Consider the following 25714-nt stretch of genomic DNA (forward strand, 5'->3'; position numbering starts at 1 on the left):
TCAAATGAACACCTCAAATGATTCCTCATGTTGCGGTCGAGACTTCAGTTGTGCTGATGCTGAAGCGAGGCCTTCTAGCAACTTGATAACATCAACTGTATCATCCAGATAGTATTTTGCCATACTTGGTTTTTGACCAACAGTGCAAGCAAACACTTCTGCAATGGCTGGCATGGATGGACTTGATTCGGGATACATGATACTCTTAAACATATCTTCATCCGAGCGATCGTCCCCTATGCATAGCAAGAAATCTGGTGACCTCACCTTATTTCGCATAGTGGCGATGAGCTCCTCCACAACTATACCTTTGCTCACACCCTGAAATTACAGAGACGAAATGTTACCATGCAGAATTCCTGCAGGAAAGAGGAAACTGATTTGTATGACAATTGGCATCATTGTATTGCGTGGATTTTGATATGCTTACTTTATATGGCACCATAAGTATTTCAAAACATTTTAATTTAAAGCCAAGTGACATTTTATGAACAATTTCCATAAAACATGTATTGTTTCCTCCTTTCTAAACTATTGGTGATATCATGGCATTTAGTAATGCTGCAAATGCATACCAGTGGTTTCACTTCCACGATGTGTTGGCCTCTTTTAACTACAACCGGCTCATTGACAAGAACACTCTCCAGGTGATCAAGCAGCTCTTTAGCCTGGGAAGAGCCGAAATGAGGATCGGCATCTTGATGATGCCAAACCAGTGCACTGTCTTTCTCCTCTATAAAAGAACCATCAGTTGCTTCTGTGTATGACTCCATAATAGGCAGCACAATCTTCTTCCAGCTGTAATCCATTGTCAAGGAGCAAGTCTCCCAAGCAGAATCTTTACTCCACCTACAAATCAAGAACATACAAATTAAGAAAGAACAGTGAATGCGACAAAAAATTATGTTCCCCAATTGAACGCTAAAATAGCACATAATTCAACCTAGTGAAGTAACCATGCTCTGCTGATAAACCCAGTTTCTCACATTGAGAAAACCACTTGCTGAGAGAATCCTTCCCTCGGCCACTCACAATGAAAACAAAGTTTTTAGGATCACTGCATAAGCGATTCAAGACCGAAATAACTTCACTGCTTGGAGCTTTGTCGACTGAAGCCTGAGGTGTCATGGTGCCATCATAGTCTAATAAGATGAGCCGGCTACTTGTATTTCTGTAAGCATGAGCAATGTGATCCACAGAAAGCTTCCTGAAGTTGAACCCTAAAGCTACAACTCTGAATCCCAAACCTAAACCAATGCCCCAGCATCTCCTAGTGTAATGCTCTCTGCAAGCTCTCACAAGATCTTGATCAAAACTCCGAGCCCAATAACCAACATCATGAGAACTGATATACTTGTAATGCTTGTCATGGCGAAAGTGCTTTTCTTCCTCCGACATTGTGATGGCCGAATTCATGGCATCAGAGACAGCATCAATGTTCCAAGGATTGACGCGTATTGCGCCGCTAAGAGACGGTGAACATCCAATAAATTCAGAGACAATGATCACACTCTTTTTTGCGTCTGCTGCCTCATCACTAGTTGCCAATACCTTGTCCAAAACAGAGCTCCCCTGCCTACAAACAGTATACCTGTAAGGCACCAAATTCATCCCATCCCTCACAGCGTTAATCAAACAACACTCTGAAATAGTGTAATATGCAGCTTTATCTTGCGTTGACAAAGGTCCATTGATCATTGCAACAGGCTGGTATTCGGGCTGGCCATACTTCTCATTGATCTCTTTTGCAATAGTACTTGTCTCATTCAGAACTTCCTGCACATCCTTGCCTCCGCTTCGTGCGGGGTTTGTTATCTGCACCAAAACAACCTTCCCCCTCAACCTCTGATGCTCCTCCAAAAGCTGCTTCATTGCCAGAAACTTCAAACTAATCCCCTTAAACAAGTCTAAGTCATCCACTCCCAAAATCACAACCTTCCCCTCGTACTTCTCCTTCAACATCTTCACTTTCTCAGCAGTATCATCAAGCGCCAAAACCCTTTGCAGCTGACCCATATGAATCCCCACAGGCATCATCTTAATACTCACTATTCTACCATAGTACTCCAATCCCATGTACCCTCTCTTAAACTCATAATGAAGACCCAGCATTCTACTACAGCAAGACAAAAAGTGCCTAGCATAGTCAAATATATGGAACCCTATAAGATCACAATTCAGCAACGCCCTCAGAATCTCCTCCCGGACCGGAATCGTCCGGTAAATCTCCGACGAAGGAAAAGGACTATGCAGAAAGAAACCAAGCTTGACACGATAGTACCTTTTCCTCAAGAAAGTTGGCAACACCATAAGATGATAGTCATGGATCCAAACATAGTCCACATCGGGGTTCAGAACCTCCATGATTCTGTCAGCAAAGGCCTTGTTGGCTGAGACGTAGGCCTGCCAGAGTGCACGGTCGAACCGTGCGCCGTGGCTGGGCGTCATGGGAAGCATGTAGTGAAACAGAGGCCATAGATAGTGTTTACAGAAGCCATGATAGAATTTGTTGAGTGTTTCCGTCGGGAGAAAACAGGGGACGCAGTGAAACTCATGCAGGAGGACCAATGCGACACCGTCTTGATCGCAGGGGTCGATCTCGGCGCCGTTTAAGCAGCCGACGTAAAGAACCTCGACGTCCGCGGCGAACCCGCCGCCGTCTTTGAGTTGGAGGACCAAACTGTCGTGGTCGTATTCGAAACTCCACTTATTCGTATCTTTGTCTCGAAAAGCACGTATAGGCAGGTGGTTGGAGACAATGATTCTTCTTCCTTGTTCTTGTGTTACAGAGGAACCATTGTCGTTGTCGTTGTTGTCGGAGGAGGAGAATGACCCGCCGGAGCCGCGGTGGTCGGCGTTTTCGAAATCGGAGATAAACTCGGGGGATTTCATGACTCTTGGGATCCGACTAACAGCCCGGAAATCGACAATGGGGTCCAAATTCAACAAATCAAAGCATGATCTTGAGAGCATACTCAAACAACAAAACAGAGAGAAATCTTTATAAGGATTGAAAAACTTTGAGACGAAAACAATGGTGGCGGACGATTTGGGTGAGAAGGTGTAGTCTTTATAGGTGAGTACTGCAAAGGAAGATGAATCTTGAAGTTATGGAATTGAAAGACTTTGATGACCTCTCTGTGTTTTTTTTTTCTCTTGGCGGAAGTAAATCAGATATTAAGGATTGATCCTTAATGAATAACAGGATAAGAACGAAAGTAATATTATTATTACAGAGAAGAAGTTTATGATGAATTGAAGAATGTTTGACGGTCCGCATTTCACTGGCCGGATTATGCTTTACCGTGATGAATGTGGTCGACCAGAAAGAGAATCATGGAGGGCTGACTGAAACTGTAAACTTTTTTTTTTGTGTTTTGACCTTTTATTTTCTTTCTTTTTTTGGCATAAACCTTTGTTTTCTTTTTGTGGATTAACAAGTATTAAGTTGTCTTTTTTTGAATTAAGGTTAAATAGCATTTATAATGACCTGATCCAGCTTTGAGTAGAGAAGTTGGATTAAACTTCCAAATAAGGGAATTAGGTTTATGAATATAAATTCTTCGTTTTGTTTGGCAAATATAAGTGACAACCCGTTTATACTTTAGAGGATTGAATCTTTGCCAAATATCATTCCATATGTGGTTCCACTTTCGCTGTATCCAGTAAGCTATGGAACTTCACAATTATGATACCAGAAACTTTTATCTCCTGCTCCTCTAAATTATAATTTCACCAACACCAATAATGGTTTGTTCACAGAATAAACACCAGATTGACCAGATCAATCTTTTGCAGACCATAAAATTCCCGTCTCCACTGTAGTGTGGCACTAAACAGTGTTCCTGAAGTCCTGAACAAGTCTGGTAATTAACGGCAGATACCTAATGAAAAATTAAGGCCAATCATTAAAGACCGGAGAGGGATACATGAAAACACTAAGAGGTGGACCTATAGACCTCATCAGCATTCTGCAGTTTATGACTTTATGTTTAACACTAATCGTAGGCCGACCAGGTCTCTACCCCATAGAGAATCAATTGAAAAGCATCTATCTACACATTGATTCGAGCTCTAACACTTCCACACATTCCTCCTGAACCCCTCTTCACAGTTTATCGGCAGTTTGTAAACAGAAAGTGGAACAAAACCACAAAGAGAAATCATTATCCAGTAAAGTTCGAGATAAAAAAACTTGCCATCACGAATTATAGCAGGTATAAGTATGCTGGCAGATACAACAGGTAATTAATAGATCATATACGTACATTTGTAAAGAATTATGCAACAAAGAATCTGCAATGCTTTCAGCTACCATCCAAATTTCTCTATAGCATGAAAAAGTCGACAATAGCACTCCAGTAATCGGACAACTGAAAAGAAAACATTTGCAATAAAATAACTTAACAGGTAGTATATATGGTCTGGAAGGGAATAAATTATCGACCAAGAAACTTCTTGAGTATGTGAAAGGAACATTGTGTGCATGAACAGTCGCTGAAAATCAAGAAAGTAACCAAACCTGAACTAGGATGCTTTTTCCAGTTTGGCCTTCGATAACCAAGCCTGCTGTAAGTCCAATCATTGCCCATGCACCATTAATTGCTTCTATTTTTCGTTTTCTCTATGATAATAACGTTAATTGTAGAAATATATTAGTAACATACAAGATGGCAAACCAACATCAGCTGACACCAAAAGGAATGATGGAAGGGAATAAAAAAAAAAAAGAAATAAAAAAATAAAAGAGAGGGAAAAATAAGTAAATAAAAATGAAATAGAAGAGATTATCGTGTATTTTGACACTAAAAGGAAAACAGTAAGAATTTGATAATAGATAATAAAAGCCTTGCAACAATTCCAGTCTTATTTCTACAGAAATCGATAAGATTGATGTTATAAGTGGTACATATGCACTTTACTTATTAATACAAAGTGGTATTAATATAATTTCCAATTCTTAATGATAATTCCTTATAGTCAATATATTGGTACTGAAGTTTCCCAGACAAGTGAGTTTCACACTCCTAATCTTTGAAGGTTTAAGATCATCCATTTCCTTACCTTGAAGTTCTCCTTTGCTTTAATCTGTTCCATTTGTTTGGCAGCCAATCGCTTGGCTTCCGAAGGATCAACCATGATCACCTCATTGTTTCCTTTTGAAGACGCCTATACCAAAAAAATAATAGAGATAAAAATATCCAATCTGAATTAGAAAAAGAATGGTTATTTTGATAAACTCCGTGCTAACAACAGATGAAAAGAAAACATGTATTAAATAAACTGATATTCGCCAGTTGACTTCAATTTTATCATGTAGAAAGGTTATCGAGGATTGGATAAAAAAAACACACAAAAAAAAAAAACAAAGATCCAACTCATTTGAGACTTCTAAAGGAGTTGAATTTAACAAGAAAGTTAGGGGAAAAAACTCTGAAATTAGTAAGCAACAAGCAACACTATGTTTCACTGATCTCACAGCCATCTCTTACTTTTCGAGACAGATTAGCAAAATAAAACCTGATATAATGAGTCAAAAAGTACTCAAACATCTTTAGAATCAGCTTCAGACCAGTCAACAGCAATTGATACTGACGCTCAGCTAATGTATGATGGATTGTTCTAACAAGCATGGAACATCCTGGATCACATTATAGGGAAGTATGGAAGTAGCAATGCCTTGGATGACAGGATGATAAATCAGTAACTTAGTGCAGTTCAATATAATTCCAAGACTTTGAAGTAGGTTGACTACGTTAAGCATTTTCGGAATTGAATGAGATGCCTTATAATGCAGTAGAGCTATTTAATATAAAAATTATTTATTATTTTTGAAGATTTTAAGATATAATATATAAACTAAGACATCCTGAAGTTAAACTGTTAAACTAGTTATACACTGTAGCTTTACTCTTCTTCGTACTTAAATCATTTCTAAGAATGCAGCTTGATCTGCACTTCACAATGGAGGCCCAATCATGATCAAGTAACATTAAACAAGCAGTTTTTATATACATCTACAGCCTAGATACCCAACTCTGATTGATAAACTAACAACTACATACCTAAAAAATCTTTGACCATATTGAAACCAAATACATTGGTGTTATAATGTGGAATCCTTGGGTGCATACATTAGGATTGGGCAACATTTGAAGGGCGTGGCCATTAGTTCCATAAGCAACTATGTTTCCACCTTGATATTTTCTCAACCCCCACCTGGAAAAGTAAGCAATGTTTCAATATATTTGTTAGAGAGAAACAAACTAGCAACTTAGCAGTATAAAATCCTGGATCACGCAAGAGATAACCAATATAACTTCACCAACTAAGAGTACTAAGTCAGATCCAAAACCAATGATGAATAACGTGATCTTGGTGACTATAGATATCCATTTCATTCTTGCAATTTATCAAGTCTGATGTCATTTTACCTTCTGCAAGCAGGCATTTATCTTACGACAGAATCTACAGAAGGTCATTTTACCTTCTGCAGGATCACTTATTTTACCTTAGCTTACCCATCAATACCATGTCAAATTGGAAGTTAGTCATTGAAAAATGCAGATGCATTGACTAACTTTTTTTTTTATTAGTTTTCACTTTTCATTAGCAAAAGTACAGAAAGAAGGCTAAACTTGATCGCTAGGAGAATTCTTCATAATTATATTATAGAGGATATGAACTCGGTAAAACACTCAGAGCACTCGGATTAATGCAATAGTAATAAAATCACCACATACCAACAACAAACGGAAACATTTTCACATGCGATCAACTCTTATACTGTTTTGTTACATAATAGCTCTGAACTCCACATTTTCTTGATAGAATCTTGCAAATATAAAATAAAAAGTACACTTTGGGGCACCTGAAATGTAATATAACAAAATACTACCATTATTATCAAGAAAACGAATAAGGAGCAAGGATGAATGCACTGTTCTCTCCATCCGTTTACTCCATGTTACCCCAGAGGTGGATAAAAATTTAATGTTTGATTCTTCTCAGGATAATTTCATCAGCGCACATGAACATGATATCATTACTAAAAATATTCTCAGTTCCTGATTTGTTTTGATTTCAAAGTTTCAGCAACCAAACAGGAAGTGGATAAATTACAGACACCCACAAAAAGGTTGACTTATCCGAGCAAATAGAGATGCGGGTTAGTGAGTTTCATCCTTAAATTGACATTTTTGATTCTCTTAAACAACAATTGGGTCAGAAAGACAGCAGCAGACATGAACAAAACTGAAGAATTGGAGTTACTTCACTTACTTGAAGGGAGTGATATGAGTTGCAGAGAGACGACGGTGATTGAGAGAAAAGAGAAGGTGGCCTCCATTGATAGGTGGTAGCAAACTTGTGGACGACATCTTCACCCTTCTACTTCTACTTCTACTTCCCCCCTTTGAATTTCTCTTCTCTTCTCTCTAATCCAATTTCTGTTATCAATTTATAACTTCTGTCCTTTTTGCATTTTTTTGTATGTTATTTTTTATTCTCTGGTTGCTAACTTCCCCGGTCCCCCGCTATCCACGTAGACCTTTTAATATTGGACTCAACGGCGTCGTCATTTTTCTCATTTTCCGGCCAAGGCAACGGTATGGAGGCTTCAATCATAGGTTTTATTTTTATGTTTAGTTAGCAGAATCATATGTGTAATTACATAGTCTGATAACTATGCACAATCGTATTAGAACAAATGCACCCTGAGAGGCGAAAGACAAAGTTTTGCCTCCTATTTTTACACTTTCGTTTCTTACTTACATTAGTTGAAAGTTATTAAAACGTGTATGACCCACACTCTGTCATTTGTTAAATTCTTATTGTTTTGTAACACTCATGTCCACGAGAATTAGTTATATATATATCGATCGGAATAAATAATAAATAACGTTAATAAACGAAAATGAAGATATGACATGCGAAATATAAATTTTAGTAATTGTTTTACTTTATGTAGCTAGGTTGAATGACGTTGCATTCAGCTATCCCTCTTGAGAGTTGATTGACATCTTCGTTTACCTTGAACATAATCCGAACTGTAATGTAAACGATTCCTAATAAGACGATGGCGAACAATACTAAGAAACACATGGCAAGTGCACAGTCACTTTCTCTGACCTTAAACTGCAACCTCTTCAACCTTCTGAAACCCATTTGAAGCTGGGGTACAGTATAAGCCATATCAACTAAGAGAACCAGAGTGAAGACCAGTGATATGAGAAAGGTTATCATATTCAACACTGCAATAAGCTTTAGGTCAAAGACCATCCCAGCCGAAAGGATCCAATCTAGTCCTTCTTGGTCACTTCGCCAGAATCGACCGAATGCGACACAGTTGTGAAAGAGGTCTTCTTTGCACAAAATGGTAAGTTTGTAATTAGCAAATTCGAGGATAAGGTAGGATATGAAAATAGAAGCAAACCACCAGAACCTGGGTTTCCCTTGCGAACTGGGAGGTTGGTAGGAATCCTCTTCATCCTTTTCACGAATGTTGCAAGTGAATGAATTTACTTCTTTCATAGTTGCTGCTTATGCATGTACAAGTGTCTTGGCGGATTTATATAGGAGATTTGAACCTCACACGCGTCTTCAACTATGTCAGGATTAGGGTGATATTATCTATATGGTACGTCCATATTGCAGGCTATAGTGACGTTACCAATGTAGCCGGTTTTGTTATAAGCAAGGTGATTTGTATTTCATATCTAGAGAAAATGGTGTTGAAGCAGTCCTGCATGCGCAAGGCATTATATCAGATTTAAGCTCTGCAAGATCAAGGTTGTAACCATGCCGCCCGTTACGTCCTTATCTCAACCTTGTGCTAATGGAGATCATCAATACCACTCCCAAACAATTGCATAAGATTAGCTAGCCATTTGGTACTTAGCTATCTTTTTTATTGGAAGTTTGAAAAAAGGTTGGCACTACAACAAAATTGAGCAACACACACATTCTTCTTTTGTGGCAAAATTGGTGTACATCACACATGTTTGTACTACAATGCAGCCAGATATAATGAGATTTGTGCTCAATTGAGGGATGGCAATGAGGCCAATACCCACATATATGATGGAGTGTGGCAAGAATATGGATTTTGTCATACAGTGGGCCCAATTCAAGTATTATGTATATTAGTTGTATCCATACATGTATTTAGACCAAGGGATTCGTATTTTTTTCTATTTGTAGGATTTGTTGTTGCCTGCACATTCAATTTTTTCCTTTTCAGGTGCTTCTAGATTGATGCGCCTCTCAATTATAATTGTCATCCCCAGCAACCATTCCAAACGTAATTCATAATGAAAAAAAATCATTCTAGATCAATTTAAAGAAACTTAATGGACTTATATATTGAAATAATCAAGTATTTTCATATTACATGAAGGTACAAATATACAAAAGTTATAAGAGTATAGATTGTAGTTGTACACTATAAGATGGGCTAAATCAGACTCCATATATCCACTTATCCCATGATCATGTAGCTACATCGCTATACTAGACAGTAGGTTCAAAACAACAAAAATACAGAGGCCTGAAGCCATAGTGATACTAACCAAAACATGAAGTGGGTCTTTGTTTGTGGCAACACGGTGGTACAAATCTTCACAATATTAAGGAATTACGTCTATAAACATTAACCAAGTCATTTACATTCTGCACATCTGTAGGTTGACTATGGCTCTTCAATTGTTGAACGGTTTCAATTTACTATTAAGAACAATCTTGTACGCACAATGTAATACACTAGTGTTAGGGCCGCGCTATGCGTCGGCTTGTTTTTGATGTCGTGCTAGAATCGTGTAGTTAAGCAGGAGCTTCAGTTAAGCAAAACTACATAAGATTGATTCTTCATACTTTCTCTTGACGTTTTTCTCATGAGTACAACTAACGTTTAAGTTATGGCAAAGAGTAATCAGGCAAAATGATTTATAAAAGGAAAAACATGAGCACTTTTACATTTGCTTGAAGTGGAAGTGTCTGCATTACATAAACAAATGCCTTGTTTATCGGACTTAACTAGTTGTGATCACTCTCCATTGAATATCGTACTTGAGTCTATCAAGCTTAATTAGCAGCTTACATTGCAAAAAAATTCACAAAATACTTCATTGGTCAAACTATCCAAAATCTGAACTTGAAATTCATTCAAAAAACAAATCTGCAAATTATTAAGAAAGCTGCTGCTATGCTCACTTTGCCTCTTCCCTTACCCACCTCCCCTCTACTAAATGAAAACAATCACAACACCGAATAACAGACAAACACGATTACATTATCTATCAAACATCGTTGAGTTATACAGTTACTACATAAATACAATATACTTGTTTTTCGCAGTGTGATAAACATTTCAACTTATTTTACATTGATTCATAGTGAGGATCACTATGAACATAAACTTTTGCTGCTTCGTTGAATTCCTTCAATCTTTTGATAACTTTCTTTCTCAAAACTCTCATACTATCGCGATCATTGGGTTGTCCAAACACTTGATTTTACTGAATAAACCCTATCCTATTACTTATCTCATCAGGTAGATTATAATGGTTTGCATAAACCCTCTTGTTTGTAAGATCTAAACATGACTGACCGAACAAATCTTCAGCCTGCTTTCCAATCAGTGACAGTAATTTGGTCTCTCTCTCATCTTGGATCATCGTGAAAACTCTGTACCTGCCCCCATTATAATCACACAATACCAACAAAAGTAATTTGGTCACATATCTAGGAACAGTTGCAGTTAAATGAAAAAGTAGCAAATAATGGTCTAAAGTAACTTACTCCTATATTTTCTGAAGCTACAATATACATACACCGGAATAGATGCACAATCTCCATGCACTGGACAAATCCATCGCAGCCTATTTTAGACCTCATTTGTGTCGAAGGTCTTTGAACTGGACAATCATTATTCCACCAGCCACTGTGGCAAGGAGACCTCAAAATGGTTGCATGACAAAGTACAATTCGATTATGCCATATAAAGAAAAATAATAATGCACACATCATTTATATACAACCTTTAAACCTTGTATATTTTTCAGAACAAACCTTGTATTCAGCTTGATGCAAGGTACGCAGATCCATAATTGACTTTCATGTATCATCTCTTATTTCACCACCATGTAACCCATTAATCTTGGCTCAATCTCCTAGTTTGTTTAATCTGCATTAGAGATATAAATTAATGGGGCTATCAAAAGAATCAATAAATATATTATTGATATAGACCAATTAGTTTTTAAACAGTTAGAAACTAACTCTGCTTCATAGTCGGGGCATGCTAAGGTGTCTCTGGGCTAAAGATCATGTTGATTAGTTCTAGTTGGTGTAAGCTTTCCTACATAAAACAGACAACATAAACCACAACTTTCAAATAGATACAACGATACGTTATTCCATATTGATATTGAAATTATCCTAATTTTATTAGGTAGCTACATATGTAATCAAAATTTAGTGGTACTAATAAATACCTTTATACATCTTCACCCACATAATTGTAACTATTGCAAAGGTGTGTGATGCTAACTCATCAACAATCTTCATATCAAAACTATTTGCAATATCTGACCAAAGAGTTATTTTGATGATTTCGCTCCAGTGGCAGTCAGAGAAATCAACCAGTCAAAGTATAATAAATTTAGTATAAACTCATTCATAGATAGATAAGAATATACCACATACCGATGGTTTTCAAGGAAGGTCTCACATATTGATTCATGTTCATACCTTACTGCTATAAACAGTGTGTGACCTGGTACAACCTCTTTAATGCAACCATACATATCTTGCATTACAAATATGAAATTCATTATCAATAGTAGTTACATTGTAGCTTCAGTAAACCGTGATGATATTAAGAAACACCAAGTAATCATTGTTTACTAACCTGCTAATATGACTATTTTTCTTTATCCAAAATTCTGCTGCTCATTGAAATTGGTTTCTACTTGCTGGAATTGCAGAAAATGACACACATATCTTGGAATCGGACATCAACCTTTTCTTAATAGTGTGATCAGATACATTTCATTTCACCCTATCTCCAAATCTTTCTTGGAGACCTTGTATCCACTGCTACTACTCTTGACATGAACACGAAAAATATTATAAAGACAACCCTCTTTCATCTTCGCCACGTGTGGAAAGTCATGTTCATGATATGAATAGAATATCTGTATATAAAATCTCAGACTTGCTATTAATTTAAAGTTAAATGAATTAGAAAACCAAACAGTAAAAAACATATATATTACCTGCTCATCAATAAGCAGATAGTGTATTCCATCAAAGGATTCAGCTTCAAATATTTTGGTCTCCAAACTCACGACACGCAAACCTGTATCCAGTTAACATACTGCAATCGTCTTATAGAGATTAGTGAAGTGATCAACATATTCCAGACACCTAATAAGGAAAGAGTAATTTGTAGTCAGACCAAACCAAAAGGAGATATAAGTAATTATAGAAACAAACACACGGGCATATGATTATTTCAGATTGGAGGCACAGAAACCCGGTAAACAAAGATTTCATGAATTCTAAGAAGTGAGATAATTTGGTATTTGACTAACAAAATGACATAAGTTTCATTAGGTAATTATTTGGCATCTCTACTGCAACTTTTGGTTCAATTTGATAGTTACAAAAACTAATATCAGAACATCAAGCAAGAGCATGTCCAAACAGTGAATTGAGAATGAAACTAAACTATCTACACCATATGAAGACACCAAAATAGAAGTTGCACATCGAATCAGACCCAAATCAAGGCAAAACAATTTTCTACATTCAAAATGAACCAATAAACAATTGAACTGGATATAATCATATCAGAACACAAAAAATCAGATGACATAGTTAGTGATAGTAGAACCCTAACAAATTCTGAGAAAGAAAGCAAATAGTAGTAAGCAGAGCAAGCTGACGCAACACACGCGTTTAACCATAACAATAGTAAAACATGGTTCTTGAAAGTTAGTGATAGGTTTTCGTGTGCTCATAAAAAAATATATATTAGTAAGGATTATGTATAAGGTAATTTAACGTTAAATTTTCACAATTATCAGATATGTGGTTAAAGCATCTGAAATACAAAGACTAACCAAACCACCATTTTTCCATAGAACTTTCTTGCCCCTAATTGACATGGAAATACAATAGATGAATAGTCATTTACATTAAAATACAAAAGATGAATAGTCATTCGATAAAAATCATTTGAATATTGTGATCAGAATAAACATATAAATCCACCGGAGATCGAGGGTTCATACATTATATCTCAAAAACGATGAACTGACATGTGAGATAAATGTCTATCAGATTGTACGACTTACAGTGTACACCGCTGCTTGAAGATGAATGTCCCATTCAATCTTTCAAGATTAAAGCGTTCTTTCAATTGCAATTGTCAAGAAAAGCTGAGAGCATGTGGCTGAAGAAGCACTGCAAAGCTGTAAGCCTCAACTTTGCCTTCACATTTGGAACCTAAAACATTATAATAGGAAACGGTAAGTTAAAAAGGAAATTGTCAATCAAATTACAGAAAATTAAGATTACTAATGATGGTTTGTAAAAACAGCCACATAGACCAAGTTATATTGGCTGAGTAATCCTCTGTGCTGAATTCTTTTAGATGGATGTGATCATTTAGATTTGCTGGGAATGAGCTCATTAATTATAAAGACAAAGCAGTGATTCACATCCAGGCATTCTTTTCTTTTTATTCGTTCTTTGGTTGCCGATGATGATGTTGTATCCTGGGTCTCCTTATCACTATGAATCAAATCTAGATACAATCAGACCCTGGTTAAGTTCCAATTTTATCAAATGTCCCTGAAGAGACCTGAGTTAGATTCTAAACTCATTAATATAGTAAATTAACAGCTGAACATTATGTGTGATCATTCCAATGTATTTAACACTTTCCTATCACAACCATGATACTCATACATTTCCATCACTAAAGAATATGCAAATCAGTTACATTCTTTTTAACATTGTTACACCAGTTCGACCACCATCACCAAACTTATATAATCTTCATCATTTAGAAGTTTCCATTTCAAAAATTTATATGGACCCAGAGAAACAAAATAACAGAAACCCATATACTATCGCCACACCTATCTAGAAACAGTTTCAAAAATAGAATAGCTGCAGAACAAAACAAAATCAGGAAGGAAACAATGCAAGAAGCCTTTATTTCAACATCTAGTTTAAACTCATATATTCTTCTGTTTAATCTGCAGGTTACCTACAAAAACAACATGAGATCTAAAAAATTGGCGCTGCTATTTTTACTTTTAAGTCTAGTGTACCAATAAAATTGTAACCAACTATTTAAAGAGCTATTTGGTACATCATCTAAATTCTAATATACACAATATGCTAAATAGTGCATAAATAATAAATTTAATAATATTGTCTCATTACCTATTAACAAAACTAATCAATGTAAACTGTATTTAATACTATATTGTGAAGTCTTGGACTTGTGAAGCATAGGAACAGAAACAATGAGAAAAAATACAAAGAAGATCGACTACAAATAAGTTCCACAATAACTCTAATATCAAAAACCGTACTTCTAATAAAATCCAGAGACTAAAATATATTAATAACTGGTACTAATCTCAATCGAAAGCAGAGGTAAAAAAATGTTCATCCCCGTAAATGACCTAAATAAAGAGGTACAGCCAAAATGGCAAAGTGAAAGCTACACTCTTTAAATAATGACAGCTATTAACACGCCAGTTCTTAAGATAATGGCAGTACAATATCAACATACAAATCTTTAGCACTTGCTTAGAAGTAATCTTAAGATACATGGTTCATATGGGATTGTCTCCATGACTTAAACGGCATCATATTTGATCATGTGAATCTGCTCTTTAACTGCTTCAAACATTATACATGAAACTAAAACATTAGAGAGCAATCCATTCAATATTATTTAAAACTCAAGATTATTACAATAGTTTAGTGATCAAGCATATATATAAGGCAACGCAGCAATGCATGTCACATAGGGTTTCAGTAGTTGTTTACCATATTTGTCACAACATATCAATATGTAAGAACTCTCAGATAAAAACAAAAGCTTACGGATGTAGGAAGTACTAACCCTCGTCCATGAGCATGAAAACAAAAACAGAACTCCATTCACTATCGATTCCAATTCCATCCTAAGTTCTGAATTCGAGACCCATCAACATAAAACCAAGTAAATCCCATCGATTAAACCCAGAACTTACCAGATCGATCCACCAATTCGCGACACACCATTCCCCAGATTTACTCTAACGACGATGAACGAAAACAAAACCAAAGCTCCCAATCCAAGGATTTTTAAGAGAAGAGCTCAATCTAGAAAGACAGAACATAGAAAATGAGAGAGCGAGAGAATAATAGGTGCACAAACTAATAAGATTATAACTAGATAATAGAAGGGGAATTCATTTCATTCATGCCTCTACCGAGGTTGCAAAATACATATATATATGGCGACTGCCTTTGTCTTGCATCTAGGTGGGAACTAGAGGTACAGGGTCTAACGACTCTAAAATTTCGAGCCTAAAAACTCAAAATTTCAAAGTCGTTAAACACTAAACAATTTCAATGAAATCGAAATCATTTAAAATGTACAGCGAATCATTACTGAGTTCTCAATACAACTCAGAAAACCAATTATTACAACCCAAATTTATAATTCAACATTACATAAGATGGAAATGTAATAATCCTCACAATTTCTCACAAAACTCACAAATAAATCCACATCAATTCTCACACACAAATCCACGCTAGAAACCTCACCACAAGCAGGATACGAATGACTTCGAGTCTCCGAAGTCGTCATTCAATCTCCACTAGTCAACACCTGCGGAATTATCCCCTACACCATCGAATTGGTGCACCGGGATTGTAAACACAAACCCGGTAAGCTTATAGCTCGTATGAGTAAAATGAAAATATATTTCGCATATTAATATATATACGAAAAATCACAAATCAGCAAATATAAATGCCCTCATGAGTCAATGGACGGCCCATCTGGTTGTCCCAAAAATATATGAAATGAAAGTGCTCATGAGAAATCGGGCAACCCTTCTGGTTACCCAAAAACATTTATAATACGGGTACTAATGAACGCTAGTACACATCTGTTACCCCTCACGTAGTACACCGCTGATATTGGGTAACCACCCACTACCTAATATCCAAAAAAATCTGAGTACTCATGAGCCGATAACCACCAGTTACCTCACATGCAGTACTAAGGCAGACATACTAGAGTTCTAACTGTATCGTAACTTTCGCCCGACCAAAGGCTAGGTTCCGACTTGCCAAACACGTACAATAATCTCACATCATATTGTACAAACATCAATTCCGAAGACAAATCAATATTTTAACAATCTCCACGTTAAAATCACGTACAATAATCTCACATCATATTGTACAAATCAAAATCACATGCTCGATAAAATCTTGTCATCGAAATGACATCATCACGATAAAATCATAACAGTACATTATATAGCAACTATATATATATATGTACTTATTTACCATTTATACAATATATATATAATCCACTATATCGTATACGTGTCATAATTAGTAAACACGTCCGAAGACAAAACGTTTAACAAACACATATTAAAATCACGTACAATAATCTCACATCATATTGTACAATTTAATTCACATGCTCGTCATATAATTCTCGTCATCGAAATGACTAATTCTAATGAATTCATAACAGTATATAATATAGCACATTATATATATAAGTACTTATTTACCATTTATACGAATATATATATTCCACTATATCATATACATGTCGTATTTCAATATTTAAAACTCTTGCAAAAATCTTGAATTCACCTCAAGGGTAGATTCGTAAATAAGTGAGATTTTACTCACATTATCGACTCGAGCGTAATTCCACAATTTCCGAAGATAATTCATTTCCTTGATTTATCGATCACCTTGAAAAGATAAGAAAAGAATTTAGAATCGTTTCGTAAACCTTTAAATGCCGAAACAGTAATAATCGGTTACTGTTCAGCAATTTTCGGTTTTACGAATTTACTATTTATGTATTAATACACAAATACACATCCAATACGTATCTTTGTACGAGTACATACTATTTACGTATTTCTGTACGTATAAATATTATTCAAATGTACGTACTGTCTTAGTAAATAAAAATTACCGAATTACCCTTCTAAAATTACTTTTTACTTTTACTAAAAGTAATATACATTTACATTTACCGTACGTAAATAAAATTTACATTTACTGTGTCGGAGTTACTGTTCACGCACCGCCGCACGTGGCGGCCGTGGGGTGCACGCGCCACCACCGGCAGGCCGCGCGTGGGGCACACGCGCCGAGCCTAAAGCCGGCGCGTAGCACGCCACTGCCACCCTATTTCTCTCCGTTCTCTTCCTCCTCCACCCTGCACGGCCCAAGGCCACCCCCACACTGCCTCACGCTCTCACACGCGCCGCTTAAGGCGGCGATGTTCAACCCATCCACTCCCTACTCTGATCGCCACAATTCGAACCAAAAACAACAACAATCCATTCACAACAATAAATCTATACTAACCCTCACCTCAATCGGACCCTTGGACCGTTAGATCGTCGTCGGAGAGCTCGAGATGCCGGCGGTGCCTATCGCGATTTTCGATCGCCAATCTTGTCACCGGAGGCACTAAGGGCGAGGAGAGGTGGTGGTGGTGCAGTCCCTATGCCCTGGTCTCATCGGCGAAGTGCTTGGACGACGGGAGAAATCGCGAGGCTTCGGGATGTCGCGTGGGAGCTTATGGCGGCGAGGTGAGGAGCGTCGTGCACGCGGGTCGCTCGCGGTGAGGCTTGCGAGGGTCGAGGATGTGGCGGTGTCTGCCACGGAGGGCTGGGCGGCAAGATCGCAGGTGAGGGTTTTTCGGGGGAAAGGGAGACTTGGGGAGGGTGAGAGAGAAGGAGGGAGGCGCGGGGCGAATGAAGGAAGTGGGTTTCTGAAAATGGAAACCCTACTTCACAAAGTTTCCTTTTATACCCCCCTCTAAAATCGGAAACTAACTTCCGTCGTTAATAAATTTTACGTACGACGTCCGATTCGAACGCGTGATGCATCCACGAACTCGTATCGACGAGCTCTACAACTTTCATGAAGGAAGTTGTCGCAACCGAGCGACGGAATAAAAGTCGATATATACGTTGCGGTAACGTTTCGTTTTTCAAATTAAACGTTTCGAGAACGTTTCCGTTTCTCGTTTCATAACGTCGCCACCAGTCACATTCATTCTAATTAAATTTCGAAATTTCATAGAATTCAAATCACACCAAAAATTGTTTGAAAAAAAAATTAGGGTTATTACACAGGGATCGCCCTAACTGAAGAGAAGACAAGGAAACGATAACTGGAAAATAAAGACAAGGTGCTGATAGTTGAAGACAAAGTGCATAGAGGTGGTTGCTGCGTGCTCTGGGTGTCCTGAGTGAAATGCAGGATTGTACTGATGTGCAGATATGGTATGTGGGACTTCACTGAGCGGTTTGGGCCTGGTAATGGGTTTAGGTAATGGGTTGGTCTCAACAAGCCCCCCCCCCATGAGAGCAGACTTGTCCTCAAGCTGCAAAGTCTGGGAACTTGCGAGCTATGAATGCTGCATCCTCCCACGTAGCATCTTCAATTGGAAAACCAGTCTAAGCAATGAGCCATTTCGTGACGACCTCTTGTGTTTGGTGAAGACAGCCATGTCTAACACACGCTCGGGGTGGCACTCCAAGTTACCATCGTAGTCAAAGTGAGGCAGAGTGGTGGAGACCGGTGTCTTGTGGCCCAGGCGAGGTTTCAGCAGTGAGACATGAAAAACGGGATGGAGTTTGCATGACTCCGGAAGGCTGAGGCGATAGGCAACCTTGCCGATTCGAGCAGCGACTTGAAATGGTCCATAGAAGCGGGGAGCGAGCTTTTGTGATGTACAGTGAACCAATGACTTCTGCCGGTAGGGGTGGAGTTTTAAGAAAACCCAATCACCAACGACAAACTCACGCTCGGTGCGGCGGAGGTCATGATGTTGCTTCATATGGTTTTGAGCCAAATGGAGGTGCTGTTTCAGTGCAGCAAGCAGGTTGTCCCTATCCTGTAACTCCCTGTCCACGGCAGCAACATAGGTGGTTCCCGGTAAGTAATGAGCGATGGATGAGGGTGGGTAGCCGTAGACTGCTTGGAAAGGAGTCATTTGGATGGCCGAATGGAAAGTGGTATTATACCACCATTCCGCCCAATGAAGAAGATTAGCCCAAGAACTCGGTTTTTCGGCTATGAAACAACGGAGATAATGTTCCAAGGTGCTGTTCAAGACCTCCGATTGGCCATCCGTTTGTGGGTGATAAGCCGAACTCCGGCAGAGCTTTGTACCTTGCAATTTGAAAAAATGCTCCCAAAAGTTGGATATGAAAATGCGATCACGGTCACTGACAATGGTCTTCGGCATGCCGTGTAGGCGAAACACTTCCTTAGTGAACACCTCAGCAATCTGAGTAGCAGTGTAAGGGTGTTGTACGGCAATGAAGTGGCCGTATTTAGAAAGGCGATCCACTACCACCAATACAGAGGTTTTGCCCTCAGAGGAAGGCATGCCATCAACAAAATCCATGGCTATATCCAACCAAACATTCTCCGGAATAGGTAGAGGCTGCAGGAGGCCCGGAGGGTGTGTTGCCTCGTAATTGACACGCTGACACTGATCGCAAGTTGCTAGATACTGTTTCACATCACGACGGACACCCGGCCATGCGAAGTTGTGCGTGAGTCGCTTGAATGTCTGCAGGAAACCCGAGTGACCGGCTGTAAGATTGTCATGGCACTCATGGAGGAGTTTAGAACGCCAATCCGAGGATGTAGGGACAAAGATTCTATCCTTGTACATGAGGCGGCCATTGAGCAGGGTGAACCGTTTCCTGGTTTCGTTGCCGGCCGAGAGGGCAGAGATAATGGTTGCTGCCTCGGGATCAGACTGACACACCTGACCAATTGCTGCAATACATTCTACATTGGGCATAGATATGGCCTGTATGCTATGAAACTCATGCAATCGAGAAAGTGTGTCGGACACAATATTGAGGGTACCGGAACGGTATGTGACAGTGTAATCGTAGCCAAGAAGCTTGGAAATCCACTTGTGCTGCGCCGGAGTACTGATGCGTTGGGTAAGCATGTGTAAGAGGGGATGGTGATCGGTGACAATGGTGAAGTGATGGCCCAATAAGTAGGGACGCCATTTGTCCACAGCTTGAAGAACAGCCAAGAGCTCCTTCTCATAAGTGGATAGAGCCTGATTCCGAGGGGAGAGTGGCTTGCTTAGAAACTCGATAGGGTGGCGATTCTGAGTGAGGACGGCTCCGATTCCCTGGCCGCTGGCATCCGTTTCGAGGAAGAACTCCTCGTTGAAATTGGGTAAGGCCAACACTGGAGCCGAGGTTATGGCTGCCTTGAGGTCAGCGAAAGTTTGGTCGGTGGCGGTAGTCCAGCTGAAATTCCCTTGTTTGAGGAGATCATGGAGTGGTTTCACCAGAAGGGAGTAGTTCTTGACGAAACGACGATAATACCCAGCAATCCCTAAAAAACCTCGCAGAGCTTTGACTGTTGCAGGTTTGGGCCAACTGATGATCCTATGAACTTTTTCTGGGTCCATGGAGACTCCCTCCGCATAAATCACATGGCCCAAATACTGGATATTGGGCTGCGCGAATTTGCATTTAGAAAGTTTGACATGTAACTGATGGGCCTGCAAAACTTGAAGAACATGTGCCAAATGATGTAAATGTGAGTTCCAATCTTTACTATACACCAAAATGTCATCAAAGAACACAAGGACAAATTTCCGAAGCAAGTCACGAAAAATCTCATTCATGAGGGCTTGGAAGGTAGAAGGGGCATTAGAGAGGCCGAAAGGCATGACCACAAATTCATAGTGGCCTTCATGTGTAAGAAATGCGGTTTTAGCAATGTCATCAGCAAACATCCGAAGTTGATGATACCCGGATCGTAGATCTAGCTTGGAAAATATGGTGGCACCATGTAACTCATCAAAAAGCTCGTCGACTACCGGAATGGGGAAAGGTTCTTGATGGTAACCGCATTCAACTCCCGATAGTCAATACAAAATCGCCAAGTACCCTCCTTCTTCCGTACAAGTAACACAGGTGAGGAGAAAGGGCTAGAACTATGGCGAATGATTCCTTGTTGTAACATACCAGCAACTTGGGCTTTAAGTTCGGTTTTTTGAGAATGGGCGTATCGGTATGGGCGAACATTGATAGGGCCAGTGTTGGGCTGAAGTATGATTCTGTGGTCCACTGAGCGGCTTGGGGGAAGGCCCAAAGGTGGTTGGAAAAGGGATTGAAAACGTGTCAGGATAGCTTGGATGTGGGGGTGGTGTTCCGAGTCGGGTTTTTCAGCAGCAATGGAATAAATAGGGAAGTGACTATCAAGTTGCTCTGGGGACAGGAGGTCCAACACATCAGAGACCTCAATCTGACGGTTGAGGTTCGAATTGATGCCCCGGAGAACATGTCTGTTGCCATTCGCCAGAAAAACCATGATCTTTTCTTGAAAGTGCCATCCAATGAAACCTAAGGTGTCAAGCCATTGAGCACCCAAGACAAGGTCACATCCTGCTACAGCCAATAGCAAGAAAGAGTCAGTGAATTCATAACCTTGCGCACACACGGTGATGTTGTGAGCAATCCCACTGGGTGTGAGAACATGGACTCCAGCAGCCGTGAATTGAAGGCCCGTAGTGGGTGAGATAGGGAGCCCCAATTTGGTAATGATGGCCGGGTTTAAGAAGTTTGTGGCGGCGCCGCAATCAATAAAGATATCGATTGGTTGCCCGGAAATGGAGCCCCGCAGTTGCATCATGTCACTTAACTTGGTAGGGGTGATAGCATGGAGTGGATAGACGGGGTGGTTTCCTCTGCTGATTCTAGTGGCGGTGAGGGGGGAAGGGTGTCCTCCACTAGCGCCTCCTCTGACTCGGGGGCCAGAATGGAGAGGAGAGGTTGTTTGCACACATGTTTATCATGCCAAGCTTCATCACAGCCAAAGCAAAGGCCCTTAGCGCGGCGGTCGCGTTGCTCCACAGGGCTAAGGGTACGAAAATTGTTCGGGCGAGGTGTGTAATGTGGAAATGGGTTGTTGTTAGGAGGTGGGGGTCGAGGAAGGGAGTTGGGGTTGGTGTGGGAAGATGAAGAGGGGAATTGCGGTTTATTGTAAGTGGAAGGCGGATTTGGGCGCCGAAATGGCGGAGGAGAGCGGAGCTCCAGGTTTCGAGCTTCGAAGAGACGCGCAAGGCGTTGTGCCTCTTCAATAGTGTGGGGGTTGAGGGCCCGTATGTCATGGCGCAATTCGGATCGTAGTCCGACAATGAACATGTGTATTAGTTCACTGTTCGGCCAGTCAGGGGCGCGACAGGAGAGTTTGGGAAAGGCCGAGATGAATTCATCGACGCTAGAGGTCTGCTTTAGGTGGGAAAGCGCACCCTTGATGTCTGAAATGGTGCCAGCGCCAAATCGAGCCGTGAGGGCGGCCACGAACTCATCCCAGGTGGCATGAGGGTGGCGGAGTTCGAAGGCGTTCACCCACACAGTGGTGTCCTGACCAAAATTTGAAGCAGTAAGCTGAACGCGGTCATAATCCGGAACTCAGTGGATCCGCAGGTAGTGCTCAGCCATTGCGAGCCAGCCGACCACATCATCACCATTGAACCGCGGTAGCTCAACCTTTGGTGGGCGATAAGAATGGTCAGGGTGTTGTAGGTGTGGTGGCGGCAGAGGGGGTTGGTCTGCTGGTTGGTAGGGAGGGAAATTTGGTGGTGGAGATGGTGGTGGTGGTTGGTAGGGTGGTCGGCGGTGGGAGGTAGATGGAAGAGAAACATGTGGAGTGCCCATTTGTAGGGGGTGAGCAGAGGATGATGGTGAAAGGGTGAACATGACTTGTGTATTGTGTGGGGTCGCAAGGGGTGGAGTGGTGGGGAGATGAGTGTAAGTACCAAAAGAGAGAGGTAACAGAGAGGGAGTAGGGGGTGTCGCTGCTGCCATGGGTTGTGGTTGGTGGTGGTAGATGGGAAAACCCAGAGTTTTAGAAGGTGTGGAAACTGGAACAGCGGTGGGTGAAAATGGTGGTGGTGGAGAAGCACCCCAATGGTTGAGCAGCACATTCTGGAACGCTGCGTTCTGTTGGGCCATGAAGGCCTGGCTCCGTGCAATGGAGTTAATTGGGTGATGTAGTTCCTCATATTGGGTGTGTAAGGCATCATTTCGGTCATAGAGGCTGTCTATGGCAGCTTGAAAGGTACAAAGGTGGTCTGTAGAGATGGAGAGGGCAGGTGAAACGGTGGGACGTGGTGGTGGTGAGGATGGGGTGGTGGAGGTGGGGGTTGTGCGGGGAGGGGTAAGAGCCACTCGGTTTTGGGGTTGGGGAAGTGCAGGAACATGGCCATCAGCCGAAGGGTGGGATGGGCGGGGATTTTGGTTACCACGCATCGGAACGTGGCTCTGCATACCAGATAGTAGGTGCACAAACTAAATAAGATTATAACTAGATAATAGAAGGGGAATTCATTTCATTCATGCCTCTACCAAGGTTGCAAAATACATATATATATGGCGACTGCCTTTGTCTTGCATCTAGGTGGGAACTAGAGGTCCAGGGACCGCCCTAACTGAAGAGAAGACAAGGAAACGATAACTGGAAAATAAAGACAAGGTGCTGATAGTTGAAGACAAAGTGCAGAGAGGTGGTTGCTGCGTGCTCTGGGTGTCCTGAGTGAAATGCAGGATTGTACTGATGTGTAGATATGGTATGTGGGACTTCACTGAGCGGTTTGGGCCTAGTAATGGGTTTAGGTAATGGGTTGGTCTCAACAGAGAGCGACGCGGTGACCTAAAGACAACCCCAACTTCCAACGAACGCAATTAGCTGAACACGCATCTCACACCACCCACGAAAGATACATCACCCGATTATGTACCCGACCCAATGGCCCAAAAAACAGTACCGACCCGGTGGCAGTTTTGCTTTAGTGACGATGAAAGCACCCAAAAACTATCGAGCAATCGCTGAAGAAGGGAAGATTGAAAGGAAGAACTGATCGGTAGGGAGCAAAATAAGACGGTGAAGAGGTTATAATGACCGATTAGAAATTTAGGAAGTGAGAGAAAGGGAGAGATGTGGGCAAGAGAAAGCAATATATGTAAAAAAGTGAGAACACGCGTCACTGGAAACCCAAATAAGCCTAATGGCGAAACGGTGAATATACCCAAAAACCCTTGTGAACAGTACCGATTCACAACGCTTAATATTTAGTAAATTTACTGTAAAATCTGGTACATTGCCTTGCAGCTTACATTAGTTAGCAACAACACAAAAAGATCCAAAAAAAAAGAAAGGAGCAATTTTAACATTGAAACTATCAAACTAAAACTGAAAAACCGCCAAAACTTAGGGAGAAAAACCAAAAGTCAAAATGACACATCCTTCAACCAAATAGAAGAAGAACCTCACCATATGTCACGACCCCAAAAATTTCGAGTATGACACTCGACAATCGAAGCTATGAAAACTCAAAAACAATCTCAATAAATCAAAATCGTCTCATCGTGACAGCGTATGCGTATCATTACTGACTTCATAGTACAACTCAGTTGAATTAATTATTACAAAACCAATTTAAAATTTCAAACATTATTTCAAATAGAAATGTAAAATTCTCACAATCCCCACCACAAAATAAATGAAGAGACTTCGAAGTCTTCAGAGTGGTCCATCAATTCTGCTAATCCACACCTGTAGAACTATCCCCTACACCATTGAATATGTGCACCGGGATTGTAATCACAAACCCGGTAAGCTTTGCAGCTCGTATGAGTAAAACAACAATATAACTCGTGTATAAATACAAAAGAAAAATCATGAAAACATTTAATTATAAATGTACTCATAAGCCATTGGACGACCCATCTGATTGTCCAATAATATCTGAAAATTTAAGTGGTCATGAGAAATTGGGCAACCCATCTGTTTACCCAAATGCATTTATAATACGGGTACTTATGAGCGCTGATACACCTCTGTTACCCTTCATGTTAGTACGCCGCCTGACATTGGGCAACCACTTGCTACCCAATATCTAAAATATGGGTACTCATAAGCCGGTAACCCATCTGTAAACTCTCATGCCAGTACACCGACAGACAGACTAGAGCTCTAACTGTATCGTAACTGTCGCCCAGCCAAGGTTAGGTTTTGACATGCCAACACGTCCGAAGACAACAAAACGTTTTAACATAACTCAAGTTAAAACCACGTACGAACAATCCTCACATATTGTCGTACAAAACCAAGTGACATGCTCAATAAATAAATATCAGTGCCATAAATGATCTTATTTGAAATCAAGATTATGACAGTATAATATAGCAACCCATATATATGTATCGATTTTACCAATTATACACATACACAACCCACTATATCATATACATATCATAGTTCGATCTTTTAAAATAAATGTAATTATGATTCTCCGCTAAGGGTAGATTCATCACTGTGAGATTTTACTCACCTTATATTCCTGAGCGTAATTTCCACAATTCTGTATTAC

The 25714-nt window shown here is 39.9% G+C and overlaps 3 protein-coding genes and 2 long non-coding RNA genes across 6 annotated transcripts; all 5 read right to left on the minus strand.

Annotated features, from left to right (window-relative positions):
• Window positions 1-2973, minus strand: LOC126789790 (probable alpha,alpha-trehalose-phosphate synthase [UDP-forming] 11). 2 transcript variants are annotated; one of them, XM_050515842.1, is made up of 4 exons: window positions 2849-2973; window positions 944-2785; window positions 576-849; window positions 1-321 (listed from the first exon to the last, which is right to left on the minus strand). In XM_050515842.1, the coding sequence occupies exons 1-4, from the start codon at window positions 2971-2973 to the stop codon at window positions 1-3; spliced, it is 2562 nt and encodes an 853-aa protein (XP_050371799.1). The 2 variants fall into 2 exon arrangements, with proteins under 2 accessions (XP_050371799.1, XP_050371798.1); XM_050515841.1 differs by having other exon boundaries at window positions 944-2973.
• A 1199-nt stretch (window positions 2974-4172) lies between these two features.
• LOC126789804 (uncharacterized) lies at window positions 4173-7419 on the minus strand. Its single transcript, XM_050515860.1, has 5 exons — window positions 7282-7419; window positions 6135-6219; window positions 5065-5169; window positions 4523-4624; window positions 4173-4373 (listed from the first exon to the last, which is right to left on the minus strand). Exons 1-5 carry the CDS (start codon window positions 7377-7379, stop codon window positions 4329-4331), a joined length of 435 nt encoding a protein of 144 aa, XP_050371817.1. The 5' UTR covers window positions 7380-7419; the 3' UTR covers window positions 4173-4328.
• Window positions 7420-11071: 3652 nt separating this feature from the next.
• Window positions 11072-11618, minus strand: LOC126789812 (uncharacterized). The gene is made up of 3 exons (XR_007671625.1): window positions 11493-11618; window positions 11278-11356; window positions 11072-11182 (listed from the first exon to the last, which is right to left on the minus strand). It is a non-coding gene; the product is annotated as an uncharacterized LOC126789812 (long non-coding RNA).
• An 88-nt stretch (window positions 11619-11706) lies between these two features.
• On the minus strand, window positions 11707-12406 carry LOC126789811 (uncharacterized). The gene is made up of 3 exons (XR_007671624.1): window positions 12276-12406; window positions 11909-12099; window positions 11707-11806 (listed from the first exon to the last, which is right to left on the minus strand). It is a non-coding gene; the product is annotated as an uncharacterized LOC126789811 (long non-coding RNA).
• A 9571-nt stretch (window positions 12407-21977) lies between these two features.
• Window positions 21978-23594, minus strand: LOC126792123 (uncharacterized). The gene is made up of 2 exons (XM_050518610.1): window positions 22800-23594; window positions 21978-22706 (listed from the first exon to the last, which is right to left on the minus strand). The coding sequence occupies exons 1-2, from the start codon at window positions 23592-23594 to the stop codon at window positions 21978-21980; spliced, it is 1524 nt and encodes a 507-aa protein (XP_050374567.1).
• Between the last annotated feature and the right edge of the window lie 2120 nt (window positions 23595-25714).

This window comes from Argentina anserina, chromosome 4, assembly GCF_933775445.1.
Source record: "Argentina anserina chromosome 4, drPotAnse1.1, whole genome shotgun sequence".
Lineage (NCBI taxonomy): Eukaryota > Viridiplantae > Streptophyta > Magnoliopsida > Rosales > Rosaceae > Argentina > Argentina anserina.

Bases quoted from the DNA above. Each gene is read 5' to 3' on its own strand.
- LOC126789790 (XM_050515841.1), bottom strand. From the start codon at position 2,973: ATGCTCTCAAGATCATGCTTTGATTTGTTGAATTTGGACCCCATTGTC. The intron at 850-943 runs GTTGAATTATGT...CTTGATTTGTAG, and splicing joins GAGCATGGTTACTTCACTAG to GTGGAGTAAAGATTCTGCTT. The intron at 322-575 runs GTATGCATTTGC...CTGTAATTTCAG, and splicing joins TCGTGGAAGTGAAACCACTG to GGTGTGAGCAAAGGTATAGT.
- LOC126789804 (XM_050515860.1), bottom strand. From the start codon at position 7,379: ATGTCGTCCACAAGTTTGCTACCACCTATCAATGGAGGCCACCTTCTC. The intron at 5,170-6,134 runs GTATGCACCCAA...TTTTTGGTATAG, and splicing joins AAATGTTGCCCAATCCTAAT to GCGTCTTCAAAAGGAAACAA. The intron at 4,374-4,522 runs GTTTGGTTACTT...TTTTCTTTTCAG, and splicing joins GAAAAAGCATCCTAGTTCAG to TTGTCCGATTACTGGAGTGC.
- LOC126792123 (XM_050518610.1), bottom strand. From the start codon at position 23,594: ATGCGTGGTAACCAAAATCCCCGCCCATCCCACCCTTCGGCTGATGGC. The intron at 22,707-22,799 runs GTCGGCTGGCTC...AATTTTGGTCAG, and splicing joins GGTTCAATGGTGATGATGTG to GACACCACTGTGTGGGTGAA.